The sequence below is a fragment of the Ovis aries genome, chromosome 5 (genome assembly GCF_016772045.2).
Source record: "Ovis aries strain OAR_USU_Benz2616 breed Rambouillet chromosome 5, ARS-UI_Ramb_v3.0, whole genome shotgun sequence".
NCBI classification, from domain to species: domain Eukaryota; kingdom Metazoa; phylum Chordata; class Mammalia; order Artiodactyla; family Bovidae; genus Ovis; species Ovis aries.
This window is the reverse complement of record NC_056058.1, coordinates 18,482,723-18,504,017: the sequence shown is the minus strand read 5'-3', so window position 1 is coordinate 18,504,017 and position 21,295 is coordinate 18,482,723. Positions and strand designations below refer to the sequence as shown.

At 59.6% G+C, this 21,295-nt stretch overlaps 1 protein-coding gene across 1 annotated transcript; it reads left to right on the top strand.

Annotated features, from left to right (window-relative positions):
* The first annotated feature begins 3,152 nt into the window (after window positions 1-3,152).
* Window positions 3,153-20,605, top strand: GNA11 (G protein subunit alpha 11). Its single transcript, XM_015095900.4, has 7 exons — window positions 3,153-3,319; window positions 12,400-12,584; window positions 14,737-14,891; window positions 15,444-15,572; window positions 17,272-17,401; window positions 17,483-17,636; window positions 18,373-20,605. The coding sequence occupies exons 1-7, from the start codon at window positions 3,184-3,186 to the stop codon at window positions 18,561-18,563; spliced, it is 1,080 nt and encodes a 359-aa protein (XP_014951386.2). The 5' UTR covers window positions 3,153-3,183; the 3' UTR covers window positions 18,564-20,605.
* Window positions 20,606-21,295: the final 690 nt, after the last annotated feature.

Here is a 21,295-nt window from a genome sequence, read left to right as displayed (position 1 = left end):
TGATGAGTTTTGTTATATGTCCACTCCCACGTAACCATCGGCACAATCAAGACAGTGAACAGGGGGCATGGGTTCAATTCTTGGTCAGGGAACTAAGATTCCACATGCTGCATGGCGCGGTGAAAAAAAAGAAAAGAACCCAACTATTTCTCCCTTCAATACTTACTGAGTACCTACTGTGTACCAGGTTTGGTTCTACAAGCAGCAGTGATCAAAGCAGAGACGCCCTATAGTATGGTGGGAGGAGGAGAGGAAAGGAAGAGAAGAGATGATTTCACCTGGGAGAAGGGCTCTGGGGAGCCCAGCAGGGAGGTGCTGGGGTGGGGGTGTCATTGGAAAGTGTGATCAGGGAAGGCCTGGCCTAACTGCCTTCCCTGGAGGAGGGGACAATGGAGCCAAGGTGCCTGGAACCAAGTTTTTGTTTGGGTTCCCTGGTTGTTGGGTCTTTGTTCAAGTGGAGCTTTCCTCTATCGTGGGGCTGGGGGCGGGGAGACCCTGGGGGCCCCTACCCTGGCTGCGTGTCCAGCAGGGGTGCCCCTAAGATGAACATCTCAAAGAATCAACCTTTCCTCAGTCCCAATCAACTAATAAATGGAGACTTTGACCTTTCTCTCTCCAATTATCTCAAGACAGGCGAGCCCAGTGTGTCAAGGTACAGCTTGGAAGGTGTGTGATGGGATCTGGGCAGGGCCAGGTGGGAAGAGAGTGGGGGTTCTGACCAGGTCAGGGCTGGGACAGGTGTCCTCATCAGGGAACCATGCAGAAGGGCACCTCGGGTTCCTCATCTGTGAGATGGGTCTCCACTTCAGGTGTTCCCCCCTCCCCTTTTCCATCATTCAAAACACATGGATCAAAAATGTCTAAGATTTTACATTACATTATGATATGCAATGGGATGGCCCTCCAGGTTCCTGTGTCCATGGGATTTCTCAGGCAAGAATACTGGAATGGGTAGCCGTTCCCTTCTCCAGGGGATCTTCCCAACCCAGGGATCAAACCTGGGTCTCCTGCATTGCAGGTGAATTCTTTACCGCCTGAGCCTCCAGGGAAGCCCAAAGGGGTTACAGGGTGAAACCAAATAAGAACAAACTTTACAAAAAGACATATCCTAATATGCATATATGGCAGTGAAAATATGTCCCTTTTTGAAACTAACCTTAAAAACCTCTAGAAGTACTTTCCTGATGCTCAAGTTACTAAGGTTCTGAGCTCCCAATGCAGGGGGTTGTGATTTTGATCCCTGGTCAGGGAACTAGATCCCACATGCTACAGCTAAGAATTTGTATGCCTCAACTAAAAAAAAAAACAAAAACAAAAACAAAAAAACAGAGAAGATCCTGCTCACTGCAACTAAAAAACCTGCATGCTTCGATCAAGACTGAACATCTCACCTGCTGCAACTAAGATCCGGTGCAACCAAACAAGCAAAACCCTGTAGGAGGGTTAGACACATCAGCGCAGCCACCTTAGAGTAAAGGTAGCATTTGAGAAGTAGTTGCAGCGTAGCACCCAGTTTTGAGGGAGTTCATTTGCATTGATCAGTTAGTAGTCCTAACTGAATGCCAATTGTTTGCTGAATATTGTCAAGAAAAAAACTGTCAGATAAAAAACATGTGAGAGCTGCCAGTGTCTTTATTTATAGTATTTTTGTTTATAAATTTTTTTAAACAATTCCAAGAATGAATTTTTCTATCTGATGCTGTAACTATGTCTTTCCCATTTGTGTGATTTCCAGATCCCTGTTGCTGACAGCAAGGTCATATTTAATTTGAATCTCATTATTTTATTTTTCAATTTATTCACATCCTTTTTTTCTTTCTAATTACCTATTAGCCTGATATAGAGTAGATGTGCAATAAATGAGAATAAATAAGCTTAAAAAACAAACAAACATGGATTGAGCACCTACTGTGTTTAGGCCCCGTCCTAGATCTCTTTTCGGAGGATGCCAGATAGTAAATATTTTAGTGACGCTGCAAAATCTCAACTCTGCTCTGGTGCAGGGTGAAAGCGGCCAACCTCCGTAAATGAATGGGTGTGGCAATGCTCTCATGAAAATCAACCCTGCAGTACCTGCTCCCTGCCTGGAATACAGCAGGCAACTCACTAATTCCTGATATTCAGCAAGTGTTGCATTAATGCATGGTGTGTGCCTAGCTTTCAGTAGGCATCACACTGCTTTCTGCCTGGTAATCCTTAGTTACACAGTCGCTGTTCAGTTTTGTCTGGCTTTTTACGACCCCATGGACTGCAGCAAGCTACACAGTAGACACTACATGAAAAGCTGGTCCATGCCTGGTATACAGTAGGTACTGCATAAATGGTTGGTAAATGCCTGGTATACAGCGGGTACTCCGTTAACGCTCGCTCCATACCTGGCATATTAGCAGGTTCTGTATTAATACTAAGCCCAAGCCTGGTATACATGTGGCGTTCCATTAATGCTTGTTCCAAGAACGGATGAGAGGAAGTTTTGTTTCCGGTCAGGCAATGCCAGGGCGCCCCGGGAGGCCCTGAGGGTTAGTATCCGCGTGTCTCACGTGGGGCCTGGCTCGCTCAGCCCTGCGACCGCAGCGACCGGTCGAAGCCCCATGCTCCTGGGCCAAGCGGGCCGCCGGTCGGAGCGGAGCCGAGCGGAGCCGAGCGCAGCCGAGCCCGCCACCCGGGTCGGCCCAGCCGAGTCCGCCACATTCCCAGAATCCCGGGCGGCCCCGCCCAGCTCCCGGCTGCGCGTCCCCCTTCCCACGTCGGCGCAACCTAACCCGCGGGCGCGCCCGCCTCGCCCCGCCCCTCCCCGCCCGCGCAACGCCCCGCCCAGCCCGACCGCTAGTCCCACCCCCGCGGCGGGCGCGCGGGCCACCGCCCACTCCCATTGGCCGCACTGGCCGCCCGTCGGCGCTGTCCGCTCGCGGGTTAGGTTGTGAGGCGCTGTCGCTCGGTCGCGGCGGCTGCGGTTGGCGGCGGCGGCGGCGGCGGTAGTGGCGGTGGCGGCGCGGGTGGAGGGCGCCCGGGCGGGACCAGCGGCCGAAGGGGATCGGCGCTCGGAGGCGGCCGAGGCGGACCGCCGGCCCGGGGGCCGAGCGCCGAGGGCCGGGCGGGCGCGGCCGGGGCGGCTCGGGACCAGGGCCGGGCCGGCCGGGGGGCGGCGGCGGGGGCGGCCGGCGAGCGGCCGGGGCCGGGACGATGACTCTGGAGTCCATGATGGCGTGTTGCCTGAGCGATGAGGTGAAGGAGTCTAAGCGGATCAACGCCGAGATCGAGAAGCAGCTGCGGCGGGACAAGCGCGACGCCCGGCGCGAGCTCAAGCTGCTGCTGCTCGGTGAGTGGGGCCGGGGCCTGCGGGGTCCCGGCCGGCGATGCGCGTGCTGGCGGGCAGGCGGGCGGGCGGGCGGGGCGGCCCTGCGTGCTGTCTAGGGCGGGGTCGACCCCCGCGGGGTCAGCGCCTACCCACCTGTGCAGTCCTCTGCAGGGCCCGGGTCTGGGGTCAGCCCCTACCTACCTGTGCTGTCCGCTGCTATCCCGGATCTGGGGTCAGCGCCTACTCACCTGTGCTGTCTGCTATGGGCCGGGTCTGGGGTCAGCGCCTACCCACCTGTGCTTTCTGCTGCTGGTCCGGGCCTGGCGTCAGCGTCTACCCACCTGTGCAGGGCCCGAGTCTGGGGTCAGACCCTCCTTACCTGTGCTGTCCGTCTCTGGGCCACCCCATCCCTTCCACATGTGTCTGGTTGAGCCCCTGACGTCAGAGGGGCCTGCTTCTGCCTCTCCTGTCCACATCAACGCCATGGACCCTCGGGGTGTGCCTGTGCCAGTGCTGCCCATGGCAGGTCCCAGTCCCTGCAAGGCCAGCCCCTGCCTCAACTACCCAGCTGGGGTCCCTTGGACCCTTTGGGATCAGTTTTGTCTTGGCTGTCCACCCCCGATCCCTGCAGGGACAGCTTCTACTTCCAGGCCTGGCCCCCAGAACCCTCGAGGGTCTGCCCCTTCTCATGAGACCAGCCCCCTCCCTGCACTGGGCTGGCCCCTGTCTCTACCCCGCCAGGTGTGCCCCCTTGCTGACCCTAGCATCTGTTTGGGACCAGACCTTTGGGCTGTAATCCATCAGACGCACCCTTGCTTCCCGGGATCCCTTCTCGACTCTTCCCACCAGGTGGAGCCCTGTTCCCTGCACACAGGGCCTGTCCTCCTCCACACACACACACACACACACACACACACACACATACATATCACCATCCCCCCCCGACCCCCCTTTCCCTCAGGTGGGTCTCCACCTCCCTTCCCTCCGCCAGGAAGACCTGTGTCCCTTCCTTTCCCAGTGGAGTATAGCCCGAAGGGGAAAAGACAGCCTTTCCTCTCTTCTTGGGGGTGGGGTGGGTGGAGCCCCTGAAGGAACCTGGGCAGCTTTTCAGAACTGGCTGACTCCTTGACCCTCTCCTTAGTCCTAGTGGGAGCCTTGGTCCTCCTCCCCGTCCTGAGGGAGACCCATCTCCCAGTCTCCGTCTCCCCATGGCACGCCTGTTGCAGGGACCTGGTCGGTCTGGTGGTTGACACAGTGTTGTCACCCCAAATAAGGGCTGTTGGAGGACTTACCTCTGCAGTCAAAAGTAAGAAGTGGCACCTGCGAGGACAGCATGGTGCAGGCTGGCTTTTGCCAGTAGAGCTAGACTTTATTCAGAGGTGTGTTTGGAAGTTATGGCACGTTACCATTACCAGGCCGAGGACCTTACTTGGGGGCTGCGTGAGCTTCCGCCTGCCCTGTGTGCACCCAGGCTCTGAACTGACTTGGGGTTCCAGGATGTGGGTTGGCGGCCTATACTCCTGCACCCTCGCTGGGCCTGGGCCGAGGAGCCTTGAAGCGGATCGGAGTGTGTCCAGGGTCAGGACGGGGTATCTGCACCCGCCCAGGAAGCTGTTAAGTCCTAGGCACGGGGCAGATAGGAAGATGAGTGCCTGCAGGTCCAAGGTGAAGGTTAATGACCCCAGGAGGGTGGCTGTAAATGTGGGGCAGAAGTCCAGGGAACCTGCTGCGAGGGGTGGGGTGGGGGGTGGTGATGCTGAACAGCAGCCCCCGCCCACTCAACAGCAGAAGCACCCCAGGTCCTGACAACCACAGACGTCCGTGGACGTTGGCCCTGTGTCGCCTGAGAGCAGGGTCACCCCTGTTTGTGTTATGGAATCATCTCTGCGCTGTGTCAGTACGCAGAGTACAGCGTGTGTGACAGAGCTGGTGGTGGTCGGTGGAGGTTGTTTTGTCATGTGTCTGGATGCTTAAAAAGTGACTGTTCTTGTTTGTATGGTCCAAAGCCACATATGTGCTTGCACTCAACACTCAGTATGTCTGCAAATGTGGGTGATGATTCAGTTTGGTTGGTCTTGTTACTCCTGGCTGTGTCCTTGTGGACAGTTGTCTGTGGTGGGGAACAGGCGACCCCCAGGTGTGGGGGGGCACTGCAGAGGGTAGACTGAGGTCCCCGTGGCTCAGCGTTGCTCTCCTGCTTTGCAAGAGAGACCCGAGGCCCAGGTAGAGGCTCCTGGCGGGGGTCCCAGGCAGGCTGGCCGGCTTTCACTTCCTGGGACCCCTCTTGGGGCAAATGCGGAGACCCATGGAGGAGACCCCTTAGGCCAGGTTTCTGCTCCTCAGAGCAGGTTTCCCTAGAGAGCTGAGGCCTGCTGCGGGAAGCGCTGCTCTGGGAGCTGAGCAACAGAGCGGCTCGGGGATTTCTAAATAAAGCAGGGCGGTCAGTTCCACAGGCTTCCTGTCCGGCCCGCGGCGGTGGAAAGGCCCGGAATCCGGCCTGGGGTGTGGTGGCCCCAGCGGGAAGGGTGTGCCTGCCCCGCTTTGAGGCACGAGTGGAACGTGGCCGTGGCTATTAGTGGTGGCCTTGTGTGTCCTCCATGGACCCCGAGAGCTGGACGCCTCTGGGCCACTCCTTGCAGCCACCCCTCGCAACCCACCTGAGTGTGTCTTAGGGGCTTAAGAGCTAGGTAGGCGCCGTCCCTGGAGGTGCAGGAGCCTGGACCCACTTTCAGGACGCCTCTCTGTGCCCTGTGTGCTGCGTGGGAGGGCAGGACTCTCCCTTCCCAGGGCCCCCAAGCTGCCTCCAGGCTTGTCCCTGGGCCCCGACTCCTGTACACAGATGCGTCCCAGCCTCCAGAAGCCTCGGCTGAGCTGCTGAGAGCCCCAAGGAAGTGCTCTGCTCGGATGTTTAACCACAGGAGGTTTCACTTTCTGATTTTTGTGGTGGCCCCTGCTCCCTGCTGCTCCCCGTGGTCACTGCTGCTCCAGAGCTGGGGGCTGGACATTGGAAGTGGCTGCAATAGGGACCCTTGGCAGGAGGGAGGGGAGCCCACTTATCCCTCCTCTGCCCCACACTGTCTTGGGGGCAAAGTCCAGCCCCAGGTGGGCGGGTCTGGTCTGGGCTGAGCCTGGACACGTGTGGAGCCCAGGGCAGTCGCGTCTTTGGTCCCCGCAGGGCTCCTCTCCTATCAGGACAGGGAGCCATGGGCCTGTTGGCCTGGTGTCCGTGGTGGGACACCATGGTGTCCAGGGCGTCCCTTGGGCTTTGGGGGTGCCCACGTGCAGGGGTATTTTTTTGGTGGAACTCCAGCTTCTCAGCACTGGGACCCCGGCCTCAGGCTTGCCGGCTGCAGGAATTTGTGCTCCCATGCCCCAGCCCCTTGTCTCCCAGGTGGCCGCTGTCTCTCCTCTGCAGGGCACCTGGCCAGTTGCTGCCAAGGTGTCCCCATTGTTCCCCTCATGATGTGCCCCCTCTAGGAGCTGCTACCCCTCAGCCAGCACAGAGCCCTGCAGGCCTCTGAGACGTTTGCTGGGTGCTCTGCTCAACTGAACACAGTTCCTCCAGGCAGGTGGAATGGGGATGCCTGGGTGCCCCCGGCTTGGGCGTCCTCACATCTCTCCTGTATGTGAGGCTTCCTGCTCAGAGGCCTGTTGCCACTGCTGGTGGCGCTCTGCTCCAGGGCATGGACAGACGGTGACTCAGGACAGCTCACCATTCCTACCTGCCTGAGGCCTCCTGCGAGCGGGCGTGGAGGGCCTCCTGCCACGCCCGTCTGTTGGGGGCTAAGGCTGTGATGCCTGCGAGGTGCTTGGTGCACAGTGGTGCTAAGCCAGTGCTAGGCGCTGTCTCCTCCTTACCTGATGCTTTGCCCAAGTGCCCCTGGGAGGGGGTTTGGTCCCCGGTGCCTCCTGAGCCTCGGTTTCTCTTCTGTGAAAGGCAGTGTCCCACTGACTGCAGGGCTATGGGGCATTCAGGTGGAGCGATACGTCGGATGGGAAGCACCCTCTGCGTGCATTTCCATCCACAGTGTTGCACTGGCCGGTGTCCCACTGCTGCTGTGCAGGCCTCGCTGCCCCTCAGGGAGGTCTCTGGAGCTTGGCCCTCAGAGCCAGGCCCTGTTCTGATCCCAGCCCCCACCATGGAGGTTTGCTTCATGGACCTTGATCAGGCCCAGAGCTGGAAGGTCAGAGCCCTCACAAGGCCCGAGGAGGGGGAAGTTTGAATGCGAGGTGGGTCGCCCCGTCGCTCCTGAGCCTCAGTGGGTATGCGGGGTGGGGGAACTCACAGCAGTTCTCCTGACTTCTGAGAGTCAGACTTCAGGGAGGGCTGTACTGGGAGCCAGCATGTGGGGACGAGTAGGGCTGGCCTGGAGGGGTCTGGTGTCCTGCATCTGGAGCCACCTGGGCAGGACAAGGCCCTGCCGGCTTAGCAGCCGCTGTGTGGAGGTCAGATTAAAGGGGTGAGTCCCAAGGCCCATCCCATGTCCTCCCTCTGGCCCTTGTCTGCCTCAGAACCACTGCTGTGGTGTCTTCAAGGCCCTTTGACTGTCCTCCTGGTGCTCCTGCATTCTCTCACTTCCCTGGGTGGCCAACACACCACGGGGAGACGGACTGACATGAAGCCGGAAGCTCTGAGCCTGTTGAGGTCTGACAGTTACCAGCTGTGTGACCTCAGTGAAGCTGCGTGACCTCTCTGTGCCTGGGAGGTGGGGTGATAGACCTACCAGTGAATGAATGAATGAATAGGCCAGTGGGGACAAGGGGAGCACGCAGGTGCTGTCCTTGAATACATATACGAGGAGTCTGCGCTTTTTTGTCCATGAGGTTGGAGTCCTTCTTTGATCTTAGACCTGTTGACACAGGATTTCTGGCTGTGTCTTCAGGAGCGCAGATATCCGGCAGTGTTCTCGCCAGGGCTCCTGGGCTTCCTGGCTTCACTGCCCATGTCCAGGGGTTAGGAACGGCCAGGCGGCAGCCCTGAACCCCAGCTTCTGACGCTGATGTTCTCTTGCTGGATAGTGGCCACCTGCTGCACACAAGAGGCCCCGGGGATGAGGTCAGCCCAGCGCCTCCCTTCTGCCCTCCAAGCCCTGGCCCTGCCCCCAGCTTTCCCATCTCAGAGTGGCGGCTGCGGGCTCAGACCCACTTCCTCCTAATCCGAGGTCTTAGATCTCGGCCGACCTGGCAGGCAGGCCGTAGCTTTCTCCCTCCCTCGTAGAACAGGCTGCTCTTCTTCCTCTTCTCCAGGCACTCTCGACTAGGCGGCTGATGATGCCGCTGAGCGCCCAGAGGGCGTCCTGCAGGCTCTGGGCCCGCTGCATCAGGCTGACCCTGCCAGGCCCCGCAGCCAGGACCTCCCTCGCCTGGGCTGACGTGTTCTTGGGGTAGCCACGGGGGATACAGAGGGCCCGGGGTGGGGGCGAGGGGGTGAGGGGTGTGTGACAGAGCCGAGACCGCGGGTGGGGCCAAGTTCTTTTGGTTCATTCAGGGAAAATTTGTGTGGTGCCTTCTGTGGGCCAGGCCTAGGCTGGGGCGTGGGGTGCGGGGCTACAGGCAGACCCCCGCCTTCAGGGAGCCGGCTCCAGCTGGTGGGATGTTGGGGGTGCTGGAGTGCTTCTTGGAAAACATGAATTGGAGTTTCTGTGCAGAGATTTGGGGCGGTGTTTGGGCGGGGGAGGGCCCAGTGGGTGGTCAAGTCCTCATGTAACGTTGGGCCTGTCCTGTTGGCAGGGCTAGGGATGCACAGATGCAAGCCTGGGGTCTGAGCATGGCCAGGAGGGGGGTGCTGTGGCTGTGGGTGCCCTGTGCGTCCCCTGTGCAGGTGTAGGGCTGGAACGAGGCCAGCACAGGTTCTCCATGGTCTTGCTGTGAGGCCTCGCTCTTCCCCCTGCAGGCAGCCGTTGAAGGGTTTTTAGCTGAAGGGCACAAGTGACCAGATCTTCTGGAGGGACTGACAAAGAGCTAGGGTGAGCTGGAGCTGCCTGGGACACCTGGGCATCAGCCCCAGCAGACGGGTGCAGCTGTGAGGGCCAGGCGGGCCTTGTGCCCAGAGACTTCTCTGCGCAGATAGACGTTGGGTTGGGTGCACTGGGGCCTGGCTGTTGGCAGCACGTGGGCTGAGTTGGCCTAGGAGACGGGTGTCTGGAGGGGACGCCCAGACCCTTTCCTCCCTCCCCCTCCCGGGCACAGTTGTGGCCAAGCTCAGGCCTGTGGGCTCCCGCCCCTCACGCTGCTGCCCTGCTGTGGAGGCTCCCGCAGGGGCTGGCGCTGAGCATGGCTGACACAACCGTTAACTGGTGGGGCTGTCCCTGGGGGCCTCTGTGGCCACCACTGCCCCCCGCCCCCCGCCCCCTTGCTTTTCTCTGTTCTTCCTGGCAAAGTGACGCTGCCATGTCCCACTCTGGTCCCGCGGTGTCCCTTTTGCTGTGTTCTACCTGGTTTAATTGAGATGCGCCCTGAGCTGTGTTGGACTCGGCACAGGCACTGTGACGTGATTGCCAGTCAAGGCCATCTCGCCCTGTCACCTCACCAGTGCCTTTTGCTCCTGGCCTGGATCACGGCTCTGTCTTCACAGCGGCTTCTCTGCGCTGGCAGGATTTGGGCCACATGCCCTATCCAGGCCCCCCGTGTCTCCAGGGTTGATCGTGTTTCCAGCTTCCTTGGGGTCCATCTTCCGTTTCTCGGTTGGGGCGTGTCCCACTGGCGGTGTCTGTGTCGGCCCCTTGGCCATCCCTGTTGTCCTCGGCCGCTCTCTGGCCTGCATTCAGGGCTCCTTAGTGGTCACTCCCTGCCCGCAGTCCCTGGCTCTGGGTGCAGGCCATGTGCTGGTGTGTGTGAGCCTTGGTGCTTGGCACTGCCCTTGGGGGGCAGTGTGGGGCTGCTCACTCCTCTGGTGCCGGTTCTGAAGATGCTGGCTATGTCTGCCTCAGAGGCAGCGCTCTCTGGTCTCCTGGCACCCTCGCACTCACGTGGTTCACTTGCCTGTCCTGCAGTTGAGGGGCCTCAACACAAGAGGCTGCCCTCTCTACCTTGGCTGACCTGCGGCCTGCAGGGGCTTGGGCTTGAGTGGCCACCGTCTGGTGTTTCCAGTGAGAAACCCGTCCAGACAACCAGCAGGGCATGTATCTTTTTACAGTAGAATTTTATCAAAACCAGTGATTCTTACCCTGGCGATCCTGCCCCCAGAGGACCTTGGGCCCTGTTGGGGAACATCCATGGTTGTTTCACTGAGGGTAGGGGCATCAAGAGGGTGGGGGCAAGGAGACTGCTCCACAGCTCATAGAACCTGTGATGAGCCCAATGGCAGCGGTGCTGGGAGGACCTTGGTCCAGAGGAGACCGCACTGGACATGGTACTCCTGTGTGCCACCACCTCCTGCCCACCCCCACCCTACCCCGTGCAATGATGGTTCGTGGATCTCTCGGGAAGGTGTGGGGTCATCCTCTCCTGCTCCAGAACTGGGGGGCCTTCGTGAGAGTGGGCAACTGGCCCTGGTTGGTGTTGTGCAGAGATAGGAAGGCGAAGGGTGGCATAGGGGTAGTCACCACTTGGAGACAGAACCAGACAAGGACCGAGGGCCTTGATGGATATCCTAGAAAGGGCGGCTGCATGAGGCTCCCTCTTTGTCCAGCTTGAGTCTCGGGTCTCCCCATGGGGCCTCCTGCAGTCAGTTATTCAGACGCAGGTGGAGGGCCTCCTGCTGCAGGACAAGGTGGTCACTCAGACCACAATGTGGGGCACTCAGAACCTGTCTCTTCCCCAGGAACCCGCCTGAGCAAGGAGGCGGGCAACAGATACCTGAGAGAGACCCCCGCAAGCATGGTGATCGGTCCCAGCGCAGGGGGGCTCCTGTCCCCTGCCCATGGCACAGGTGGCTGTGAGCCCCACAGTATGTGGAGAGCATGCAGCCCAGGCCCCCGAGTCAGGGTGAGGGGCACAGGCCACTCAGGGTGAGGAGGATGAGCCTGGGCAGGTGGGCTGGGGTGAGTCTGGGGGATTCTGAGTCCCCAGAAGGGGGCCCTGGGCCTTCGGTCCATGGGTGAGTGGGACCTGCATTTGTCATCAAGTAGGGATTGAGGCAGTGCGTCCTTAGGGTGTAGCGTTCTCTCCTGCTGTGCAGTAAAATCACCCTGTAGCTTAGTAGCCGAAAACCATAGGCAGGTTCTGAGGAGAGGGTTCCGGCATGGCCCCTCACACGGCTCCTGTCTATGTGGGCCCCTGCGGAGCTACCCCCCAGCCCCTGAGAGAGTCCCAGAGAGACCAGGGAGCCCAGTGCCCTCTGGGACTGTCTCGCAGTGCCAGGCTGTCCTTGGTCTGGTTCTGTGGGTTGGAAAGGGGGATCAGGCTCCGGCTCTGCGAGGGAGGTGTCACAGAGATTCCTGGACACATTGAAATGTAAAATTGCTGTGGCTGTACTTGGGGGTGAATGAAAGTGGGGAGATGGGTTTGCCGCTTAGAGGTGACAGGGCAGTGAGGGGCTGAAGCAGGAGAGGCCTGGGGAGCGCTGGCGCCCGTGGGGCCGGGTGGGGCTGGCGCCCGCACGCTGTGCACTGAGTGAGAAAGGGGAGGACGAAGAGGCCCCCGGGGTCCCTCTCGGGGGTTGCAGCTGACTCTGGTCCCCAGCTCTCAGGAGGTAGAGCCTCTGAGCGCCCCTCCCTGAGGTGCGCAAGATGCCAAACTCATGCCCCGAAGGAAAGCTGTTCTGGTTGGAAGCTATGGAGGAGGAGCAGCTAGGGATTGGTGGGACACTGCCATACAGGGGTGCTTGGGACCTGGGAGTGAACCTGCAGCCACCCGCAGTTAAGCAGGTGGCGTCCGGGAGAGGCCAACTTCACTGTTGCAGCCTTGGGTTCCTTGGCTGCGGCCGGAGTTGATTCAGACCCCAGTTGCTGCAGGTGCAGCTGCCGCTCCCCTCCTGTCCCTGCCCACATCATCGTCCTGACCTCCTAAGAGGCTCGGTTCCCTGGCTCCCCGTGTAGATGTGGGTGTGCAGGGGAGGACGCCTGATTCTAGGGGCAGCAGCGGGCCAGGCCAGGCGTGTCCCCGCCTTGCCCCCTCATGGGTGGGGCTCCAGGGCTGGGGTCTCACTGGGCCGTTTGCAGGCACGGGCGAGAGCGGGAAGAGCACGTTCATCAAGCAGATGCGCATCATCCATGGGGCGGGCTACTCAGAGGAGGACAAGCGGGGCTTCACCAAACTGGTGTACCAGAACATCTTCACCGCCATGCAGGCCATGATCCGCGCCATGGAAACCCTGAAGATCCTCTACAAGTACGAGCAGAACAAGGTGAGGCCCAGTGCTGCTGTGCATCCTGCAGCCGTTCACAGCCTGTCCAGCAGGCCTTCCGCGTGCGGAATCGGACCTTTGGGACCCTTCCTCTTTCTTTTGTAATAGCTTTACTGAGAACATTTACATATGAAGTCATCCACTTACAGTGTGCATTTCACTCATTTTTAACATATTCATGGCATTGTGCAACCATTATCTCTAATTCCAGGACACTCTTATCATACCAGAAAGAAACCATGTCCCCATCAGCAGTCACCCCTCCGCACCAACCGCCCCCCCCCGCCACCCCTGTATCCTCCTGCCCCAGCCCCTGACAACCAGGAACCCACCTCCGTGTCTGTGTGGATCGTGTCTGTGTGGATCGGCCTGTTCTGGACATTTCCCGTCGGTGGAGTCACCCTGTGTGTTGTGTGTCTGCTTTTCTCGCTGAGCGTCATGTTCTCAGGGTCCGTCCACATGGTAGCGAGTGCCAAGGCTTCTCTTTGTGGCTGAGTCATGCTCTGTGTGTGCATGGACCACAGCTGTTTATTCATCATCCGTTGAGGGACACGAGGTTGTCTCTACTTTCTGGCTCTTTCGGACATGTCACTGAGATGTTCGTGTGCAAGTTTCTGTTGTGTGCGCATCCTCGTTCTCCTGGGTGTGTCCCCAGCAGTGGAGTGTGGAGTCCAGGGTCCCTGTTGGTCTGCCCTCTGGAGCTGCTGCCCCCCAGCTGGCCGAGCGGTGTTCTCCTAGTTGGGCATCACAGTGGTCTCTTGCTGGCCGCCTCCCTTGGCTTTCCTTTTGTGGGTCTATTTTCAGGGACTCCTCATTCAACCCCAGGAGTTGCCCAGGCTGACAGTGGCACCAGCCTCCACATATGTCCCATAGGGTTTATTTACATTAATCCCTTCACTTTGAGGCTTCAGACAGCCAGTTCACTGGATGTTGGCATCTTCCTGCCTTGATGCCTGCTGTTGTCAGGGACCGTAGAAGCCCAGTGATGGGTTGGGGGCCTGGCCAGCCTGGCTGTGGGGCCCAGTGTGGGGGCCTGCTGGAGCCTCTCACCCTCTGATTTCTAAGATCACTTCCACTCGAGGCCCCTCCAGGTCTACCTTTGGTCATGAAGTCCAGCAGAGTCTGGAACAGGGATCAGCGGATAGAGGCCTGTCTCTAAATGGCAGCTTTCTCGGCACAGGCCATGCCTGCTCACTTACCTGTCATCCATGGCAGGGACAGTGTGGCTGCAGGAACAGACGTCTGGTCCCTGATCCCCGTGCATCCACAGTCAGGCAGGTTTTCTGGGGCTGGAGTTGCTTCTCCAGGCTTAGGCTGAGAAGTGGGAGGCGCTGAAGGACATGGCTGTAGGGGAAACTGGAGGCTGGGCACCGTGACTGGGAGGGCAAGGGTTTGGGTTCCAGAGCCCAGGCTGGGGCCCCTCACTCCCTGTCTGGGATCCATCCCACTGTGTCTCCTCCGCAGTCACTCAGCTGAGTGTGACTGGACCGCCCTGAGCACAGGGCTGAAGGGGAAGGGGGTCTCCTGAGAGCCTTCTGCCCCACGTTGTGTGTGTGCACACCAGTGTGTACATGTGTGTATGGTGCACACATGTGTGATTCTCTGGGCAGCAGTTCTTGAGGAGGGGGTCTCCAGGCCCTGTACTCCAGGGTCTGTGTGGAGGCTTCATCCTGGAGGGGTGAGTCAGCGGGCGCTTCGATGAACCCAGCCTCCGCTCCTTGGTAGGTGGCTCTGGCCCCCAGCCCCGTCCCAGCTGTGCACCGAGTACAGAGACCCTGAGGGTTTCCAGAGCCGTATGCCCGGAAACGGGGCAGATTCTTCCCGGGTCAGAGCAGCAGCTCTCCGCCTTGGTTTCCTCTCCTGTGACCAGGGAACCTGGGAGCTCTGCGGTGTTTGTTCTGCTCTGCGGTGTTTGTTCCTCCATCCTGTTCAGAGCCTACTGTCCCCTCCTTGGCATCTGGGCACTGAGGCATGTGGCATTCCTGCTCCTGGGAGCCGCTCCTGTCCTGAGTTTGGCTTTGGGGATCTGGCCCTGGGGAACGGTCACTGTCTGTCACTGTGCTCTGATTTGTGTTCATGGGAAATGGAAGTCGATGGTTCCGAGTCGGTCACTGGCACTGTGTGTCCCCCCTGCCTACCCCTCCCCCTGCAGGCCAACGCACTCCTGATCCGGGAGGTGGATGTGGAAAAGGTGACGACCTTCGAGCACCGGTACGTGAGCGCCATCAAGACCCTGTGGAACGACCCCGGCATCCAGGAGTGCTATGACCGCCGGCGCGAGTACCAGCTCTCAGACTCCGCCAAGTAGTGAGTGGGGCTGGGGTGTGCTGAAGGCTGGGAAAGGGGATGCGGGCGTGTGGACGGGGTGGGGAGTGTGAGCACCAGCTCTTGGACCTCACCAAGTAGTGAGTGGGGCTAGGGCAGTGCCTGGGGACAGCGGAGGGGAGTGGACAAGATGTTGGGTGATGCTGTCTGCATGCTGCTCTTCAGCTGAGACAGATGTGGACGATTCACCCAGGGAGGCGGCATCTGCGGGGGCTTCTGTTGTCTCTGCCCCTTTTCTGTGTAGCTAAAACTGTTCCAAAGGAGTAGGCCTGGTTTTGAAAAGCTACCCCTCCAGCCCACAGTCTCTCTTGGAACTCCTACTCCATCCCCAGCCCTGATAGCTGACTCCCAGAGCCGACGGGGCTCTATCCCACACCTTCCCTGCGGCCTCATTTCGTCCCTGTCCATTCTGTCCCAAGTACTTGGGCTGCTTCGGCCCCTCCCAGCCACTCAGGGGCCCAGGGCAGTGGAGGGAGACCACAGTGGAGGGAGGCCCCTCCAGCCTGCCTGAGCCCACCCCCTGCTGTGTTGCAGCTACCTGACGGACGTGGACCGCATTGCCACCTCAGGCTACCTGCCCACCCAGCAGGACGTGCTGCGGGTGCGCGTGCCCACCACGGGCATCATCGAGTACCCCTTCGACCTGGAGAACATCATCTTCAGGTGCCCGGGTCCCGGGGGGGCCGCCAGCGAGGGGTTGTCATCTGGAGCTGTCCCCAGGTTTCCCAGGGAGCCAGGGCCTTATGGCGTTCAGGGGCTGAACGGAGGCGGCCTGGGGAGCATGGCTTCAGACGGAGGAGGATGTGGGTGCCTGCAGGTGGGTGGGGGGCTCTGGAGTCCGGGCCAGAGCAGGGGTGCTCTGGGCAGTGGAATGACCTGAAGGCCCCTCAGCAACCCTGTTCTGCAGGCTGTGTGGCCAGAGTGGACTCAGGGCTGTCGCCAAGGACAGGCCCTGCCACTCCATGAGATCATAGCTTGTCCAGAGCTGCCAAGCGGCAAAGCCAAGCGTGTCTCCTGGGACAGCCATAACAGATGACCACAGATGGGCAACTTACACCATAGAAATGTGTCCTCTCGCAGCTCTGCAGACCAGCTGTCTGGGGTCAAGGTGGCAGCAGGGCTGGGACCCCCGAGGGCGTGGGAGTCACCTGCCCCACCCCTCCTGGCTCTGGCGGTGCTGGCTGCCTGCGGCATTCCCTGGCTCGTAGCCACATCGCCCTGTCTCCCTGCCGTTATCATGTGGCTCCTTCCCGTGTCTGCCCGCATTTCCCTCTTACGGTGACACCACCAGTCCCTGGGTTCAGGGTCCTGCTCTGGGGTGACTGTGTCCTAACCGGTGATGCCTGCAGAGGACCCCACTCCCAGATGAGGCTGTACAACTGTAACCAGGGCCCAGGCTCCGGGGGGAGGCGGCGGGGGGAGTCTGCTGTGGCTGCGAGCCCTCCCTCCCTGCCACCACCTCACAGGGTCCCCTCTGCTGGGTGAGCCCTCCCCAGGTCGGGGCCCAGAGACAACACTGCTGGCAGATGCTGCCCTGCACCTGGAAGTGCCAGCCAACTCTGTCAGGTTAACCTTGAGGTGCCCTCTGGCTGGAGACCCAACTCTGCCCCCTGGGACCCTACTGCTCAGGCGAAGGCTCCTGGGACAGGGAGAGAACCTCGGGTCCCCCTGCCTGCCCCCTTCACCCTTTTTCACCATCAGAGCCCCTGATGGCCCTCAGAAGTTGTAGGCATCACCCTACCCATGCCTGAGGGTACATCTTCTGGTGAGAGTTCAGCATTTTGGTCTCTTTCAGATTCTTGATAGAGTCTGGGATGGCAGAGCCCCACAGGGCACAGATGGGGCCTGTGGCACGCCTCCTCCCAAACCCCACATCCCGGGTATTCATCACACTGCCTCATTTTGGCCCCCACCCTGCACCTGCTATGGCCTTTGTCTGGAGCTGCCCCCTGGCCTTTCCCTACCTTCTCAGGCCGCTGTCCTCACTGTCTGCTTTAAAAGTAGTGTTTCCTTGTCATAGAAAACTTAGGAAACTCACAAGTAGAAAGAGAGACCTGTCACCGGTCACGGCATGTCCCCAACCCCCTCACCCCACCCCAACCCTTGCCTTCAGCCTGCCGGTATCAGCATCAGTGTCCCTGAGCCTCTGCAGAGAAGCAGCGGGCTAGCTCTTGCTGTGGCTGGGAATTCCAGTGTTTGATGGTCTCTGCTGCCTGTGACAGATGACTGAGGGACGGGCTCTGATGCCATCAGGGGGTCCTCGTGGCTCTGGCCAATGCAGCCGTCCTGGGGGAGACAGGGTTTGCTGTGGGGGCAGTGTCTTCTGTAACCTAGTACTGAGCCTGTGTGCCCCGCTGTGCAGGATGGTGGATGTGGGGGGCCAGAGGTCTGAGCGGAGGAAGTGGATTCACTGCTTTGAGAACGTGACGTCCATCATGTTCCTTGTGGCCCTTAGTGAGTACGACCAAGTGCTGGTGGAGTCAGACAACGAGGTGAGGCCTGCGCTGAGCCTGGGGATGTGGGCCACAGGCCCTTTTGGGGGGCCTGATGCCAACCTACCACCCTCCCCGCAGAACCGCATGGAGGAGAGCAAGGCACTGTTCAGGACCATCGTCACCTACCCCTGGTTCCAGAACTCATCTGTCATCCTCTTCCTCAACAAGAAAGACCTGCTGGAGGACAAGATCCTCCACTCCCACCTGGTGGACTACTTCCCAGAGTTCGACGGTGAGGCGCCCCGCCAGCCATCCCTTACCCTCTCTGGGCCTTGGTATCCTGGTCTGTGGTGCAGGGCGAGTGCTTCCAGAGGCCGTAGGGAGGCCACAGCACAGTTAGTGTGGCTAAGCTTCACGGGTGCCTCGTGGGACCCTGGAGGGTGGGAGACCTTGGTGTCCCCCAGGGGAGTGTCCGCGGGAGGGGGTGCCCTGTGGTCACCACTCACTGGTGTGTCCCCTGCCTCCCCAGGCTTGGGCACTGGGAGGTGGGGGGCACTGGAGATGCAGGTGAACCCAGGACCATCCCCACCTCCCACCTGGAGACCCCTGGAGGTCTGGGGAGTGGTCAGAGCTCCACCACTCCCACCTTGGCTGGTGGCAGGGAAGGAAGGAGTGTCACAGATGTTCCAGGACATGTCCCCCGAGATGCTGCCTGTGGAGCCAGCAGGCTGGGTGGGGCCGGAAGTGTGGGCTCCGGGCTGGGGTGGGCGGTGGGTGAGCACAGGAGGCTCTGGAGTGTGGGGGCCAGGGATGTAGTTGGAGGTGTGTTATTGACACGTGCCCTAGCGTGGGGTGTGCTGTGGGCCGAATCCACAGAGGTGAGGCAGGAGTGAGGGAGGTGGGAAGAGGAGGCGGGTGGAGATGAGTGAGAGGTTAGGTGAGGGGGGGCCGACCCCAGGCCAGGACGGGGACCTCTTCCCAGAGCCTCCCCCACCCCTGCTTACCCCACCCTGCCCCGCCCCTACCAGGCCCCCAGCGGGACGCGCAGGCCGCCCGGGAGTTCATTCTGAAGATGTTCGTGGACCTGAACCCAGACAGCGACAAGATCATCTACTCGCACTTCACCTGCGCCACCGACACTGAGAATATCCGTTTCGTCTTCGCCGCTGTCAAGGACACCATCCTGCAGCTCAACCTGAAGGAGTACAACCTGGTGTGACCGGGACTCCTGCCAGCCGCCTGCCGGTCGCCAGCCGCCCCACGAGTCGGGGTTTCATATTTTTAAACAAATGGTTTTTATTTCACAGTTATCAGGGGACGTACACCTCTCTTCCTACACACCTCGTGCACCTTCTCGTCTTTGTCAGTGGCAGAGGCCGCCTTTTTCTGGCCTTGACTTGTGGCTTGCTTTTTTCTAAAAAAAAAAAAAAAAAAAAGGAAAAAAAACAGAGAACCCACAGCAGACAGGCAGAGAGGAGACCCGGCACCAGCAGCGGCGCCGGGTCGCAGGACATGGCCGGTTTCCCCTTGATCTCGGAGCCGCGGAGACGCAGTGGCTGGGCTTCTCTTTCCTCCCGTGTTAAGTTATTGACACCCTCACCACAGTCGCCCTGTTTCTGCGCCGGACTCCAAGAAGTGGGGGTGGGTGGCGCCCCCCGCTGCCCGCCCTGGGAAGTGCCTAACCATTTTTTTTTTCTTTTTTTTTTTTGAGGAAACAAAACTTGCAGCCCAGGGCCTCTGGCAGTCCTGCCTTGGGTGGGAGCCCCGGGGTGGGAGCCCAGGTGCGTCGGGTTCTCTGGTCAGGGTTGCAGGGAGGGGGGCTTACAGCCCCCCTGGGAGCGCTTCTGGGCTCCAGAGCCAACCCCAACACTGAGGGGCCCACAGGGACCCAGAGTCGCTCTTTATTTTGTTGTATTTTGTGGCTGTTTTGGAAGCAGTGGGGGTGTGGTGGGGACTTTTTCAGAATCTTCTCAGGTCTGTCCCCGGGAGGCAGAGAGAGAGGGAGGGTCGCCTGGCAGGTCCATGGCCGTCAGGGCTGTGCCCACTGCCCTGCACCTTGCCCAGAACCAAGACCTCGGGCTCGTGGCAGCCGGAGGTGGGTCCTCGGCCTGCTCACAGCCACGGCCATGGCCAGGCACAGAGGTACCTCCCAGAGGGCCTGAGGGTGGGTTTCTGGGAGAAGGCATGGACCAAAGGCTGCGGTGGTTGGTTTTGTGTGCTTGGCTTCTTGCACCAAGGTGCAGAGAGTGGCCCACTGGTGGGGCTCGCACCTGCCCAGCGCACCTGGGCCCTACACCTGAGCACTCGGGCGGCCCTGGATCCCTGCAGAGGAATGATGGGAGAAGGCAAACCAGCTCCGCCTAGCCGGTCCCGGCTCCACCCCCACCGTGGCCGCCCACCCCACCCCTGCACTCCTGATAGGCGGGGCCTGGGGTGGGATGGGGGGCACACTTCCTGGCCTGTTCTCCCCTGGTGTCATCGCCGGAAGGGCCCTCTTTTGTGCCATGTGCCCATGTGTGGGGTTTGTACCCTAGCCCTGATGTGTACTGGGGGGGACAGGTGGTGCCGCTGGCGGTGGGCTCCCGCAGTCCCACATCACACAGGGAACTGGATTGGGTTCTTGAGGGGAAGGCGGGGTGGGCGACGTGCACCCAGAGTATTAACTTCCCGAGAGGTCAGTGTGCCAATATCCCAGGGCAGGCCTGGCCCCGCAGTGCCAAACCTCCCCGTCTGGCCCACTGGGACCCCGCCAACTTGGCCCCACCTCCGTGCCGGGAGAATGGGGTGGCAGGTTTTAGGCCCTCCTCGCCCCCAGTATGAACTTCACCTCTGCGGTGCATCCCTGAGTGCCAGCCCCTACCCCCATGTCACGTCACCCAGCAGAACTGCCCTCCGAGTGCCAACGCCTCAGTGGCGTGAGGAGCCCTGCGGCCGGCGGGGGCAACCTCGCCTGCTTGTATATTAAACAATACTGATTTCAGACAATTTAAACCTTAATCTATTTAAAAAAGAATATTATATAAAGATGCTGTTTTTAAACCTTTTGTCATTTGAGATGCATGTATCTTCCGTGCGGGCTGAGGGGCGGGTGGTCAGCTCAGTGCCGGCCTCCCGGGGCTGCTGGAGCCGACCATGTCCAGGCAGCGCGTCCGCATTGGGGCCCACACCCCTTAATCAAGAGAGAGCTGGTGGAAATTGACTTTTCATACCTTTCTCCTGAAATGAATTCTGTTTTAAATTGGAATAAATTTTGTTCCTAAACACGTGGCCCCCCTCTGGCTTATTTCCTGTTGGTGGCTGAGGAGGGGTGCGCAGCAGAGGAGCCCTGAGGCCCCCAGGGTGTCACCGGATTCCCATGCGGCTGGGAGGGGTCTTGTCACCTTTAGGTTGGGGTCTCAGCTGTGGAACCACAGCCTGGCTGCCTGAGGTGTGCCTCCTTCCCTGGGCCCAGCTGGCCATTCATGGATGCTCTTGGAAATATGTGCCCCTCCCCTAACCCAGTTGTGTAAACCAAGATGTTGGGCCAGTAATCTCCTTCCCATCTCTCAGTATTTTTTGGTTTAAAAATTTAAAAAATACATATATTGTGGTAAATACACATATAACTTACCATCTTTACAATTTTTAAAATCAGATTTTATTTGTGTTCCAATGGGTCATTAGCAACAGGTCTTGTTACACGATCAGGTCGTGCATGCATGCCTAGTGTGTTTGACTCTGCAACCCTGTGGACCGTAGCCCACCAGGCTCCTCTGTCCATGGGATTTTCCAGGCAAGAATACTGGAGTGGGTTGCCATTTCCTCTAGGGGATCTTCCTGACACAGGGATTGAACCTGCATCTCCTGTTTTGGCTGGTAGATTCTTTACTACCAAGCTATCTGGGAAGCCCCTCTTCACCATTTTTAAATGTACAATTCACTGACATTAATTTCATTCGCAATGTTGTTCAA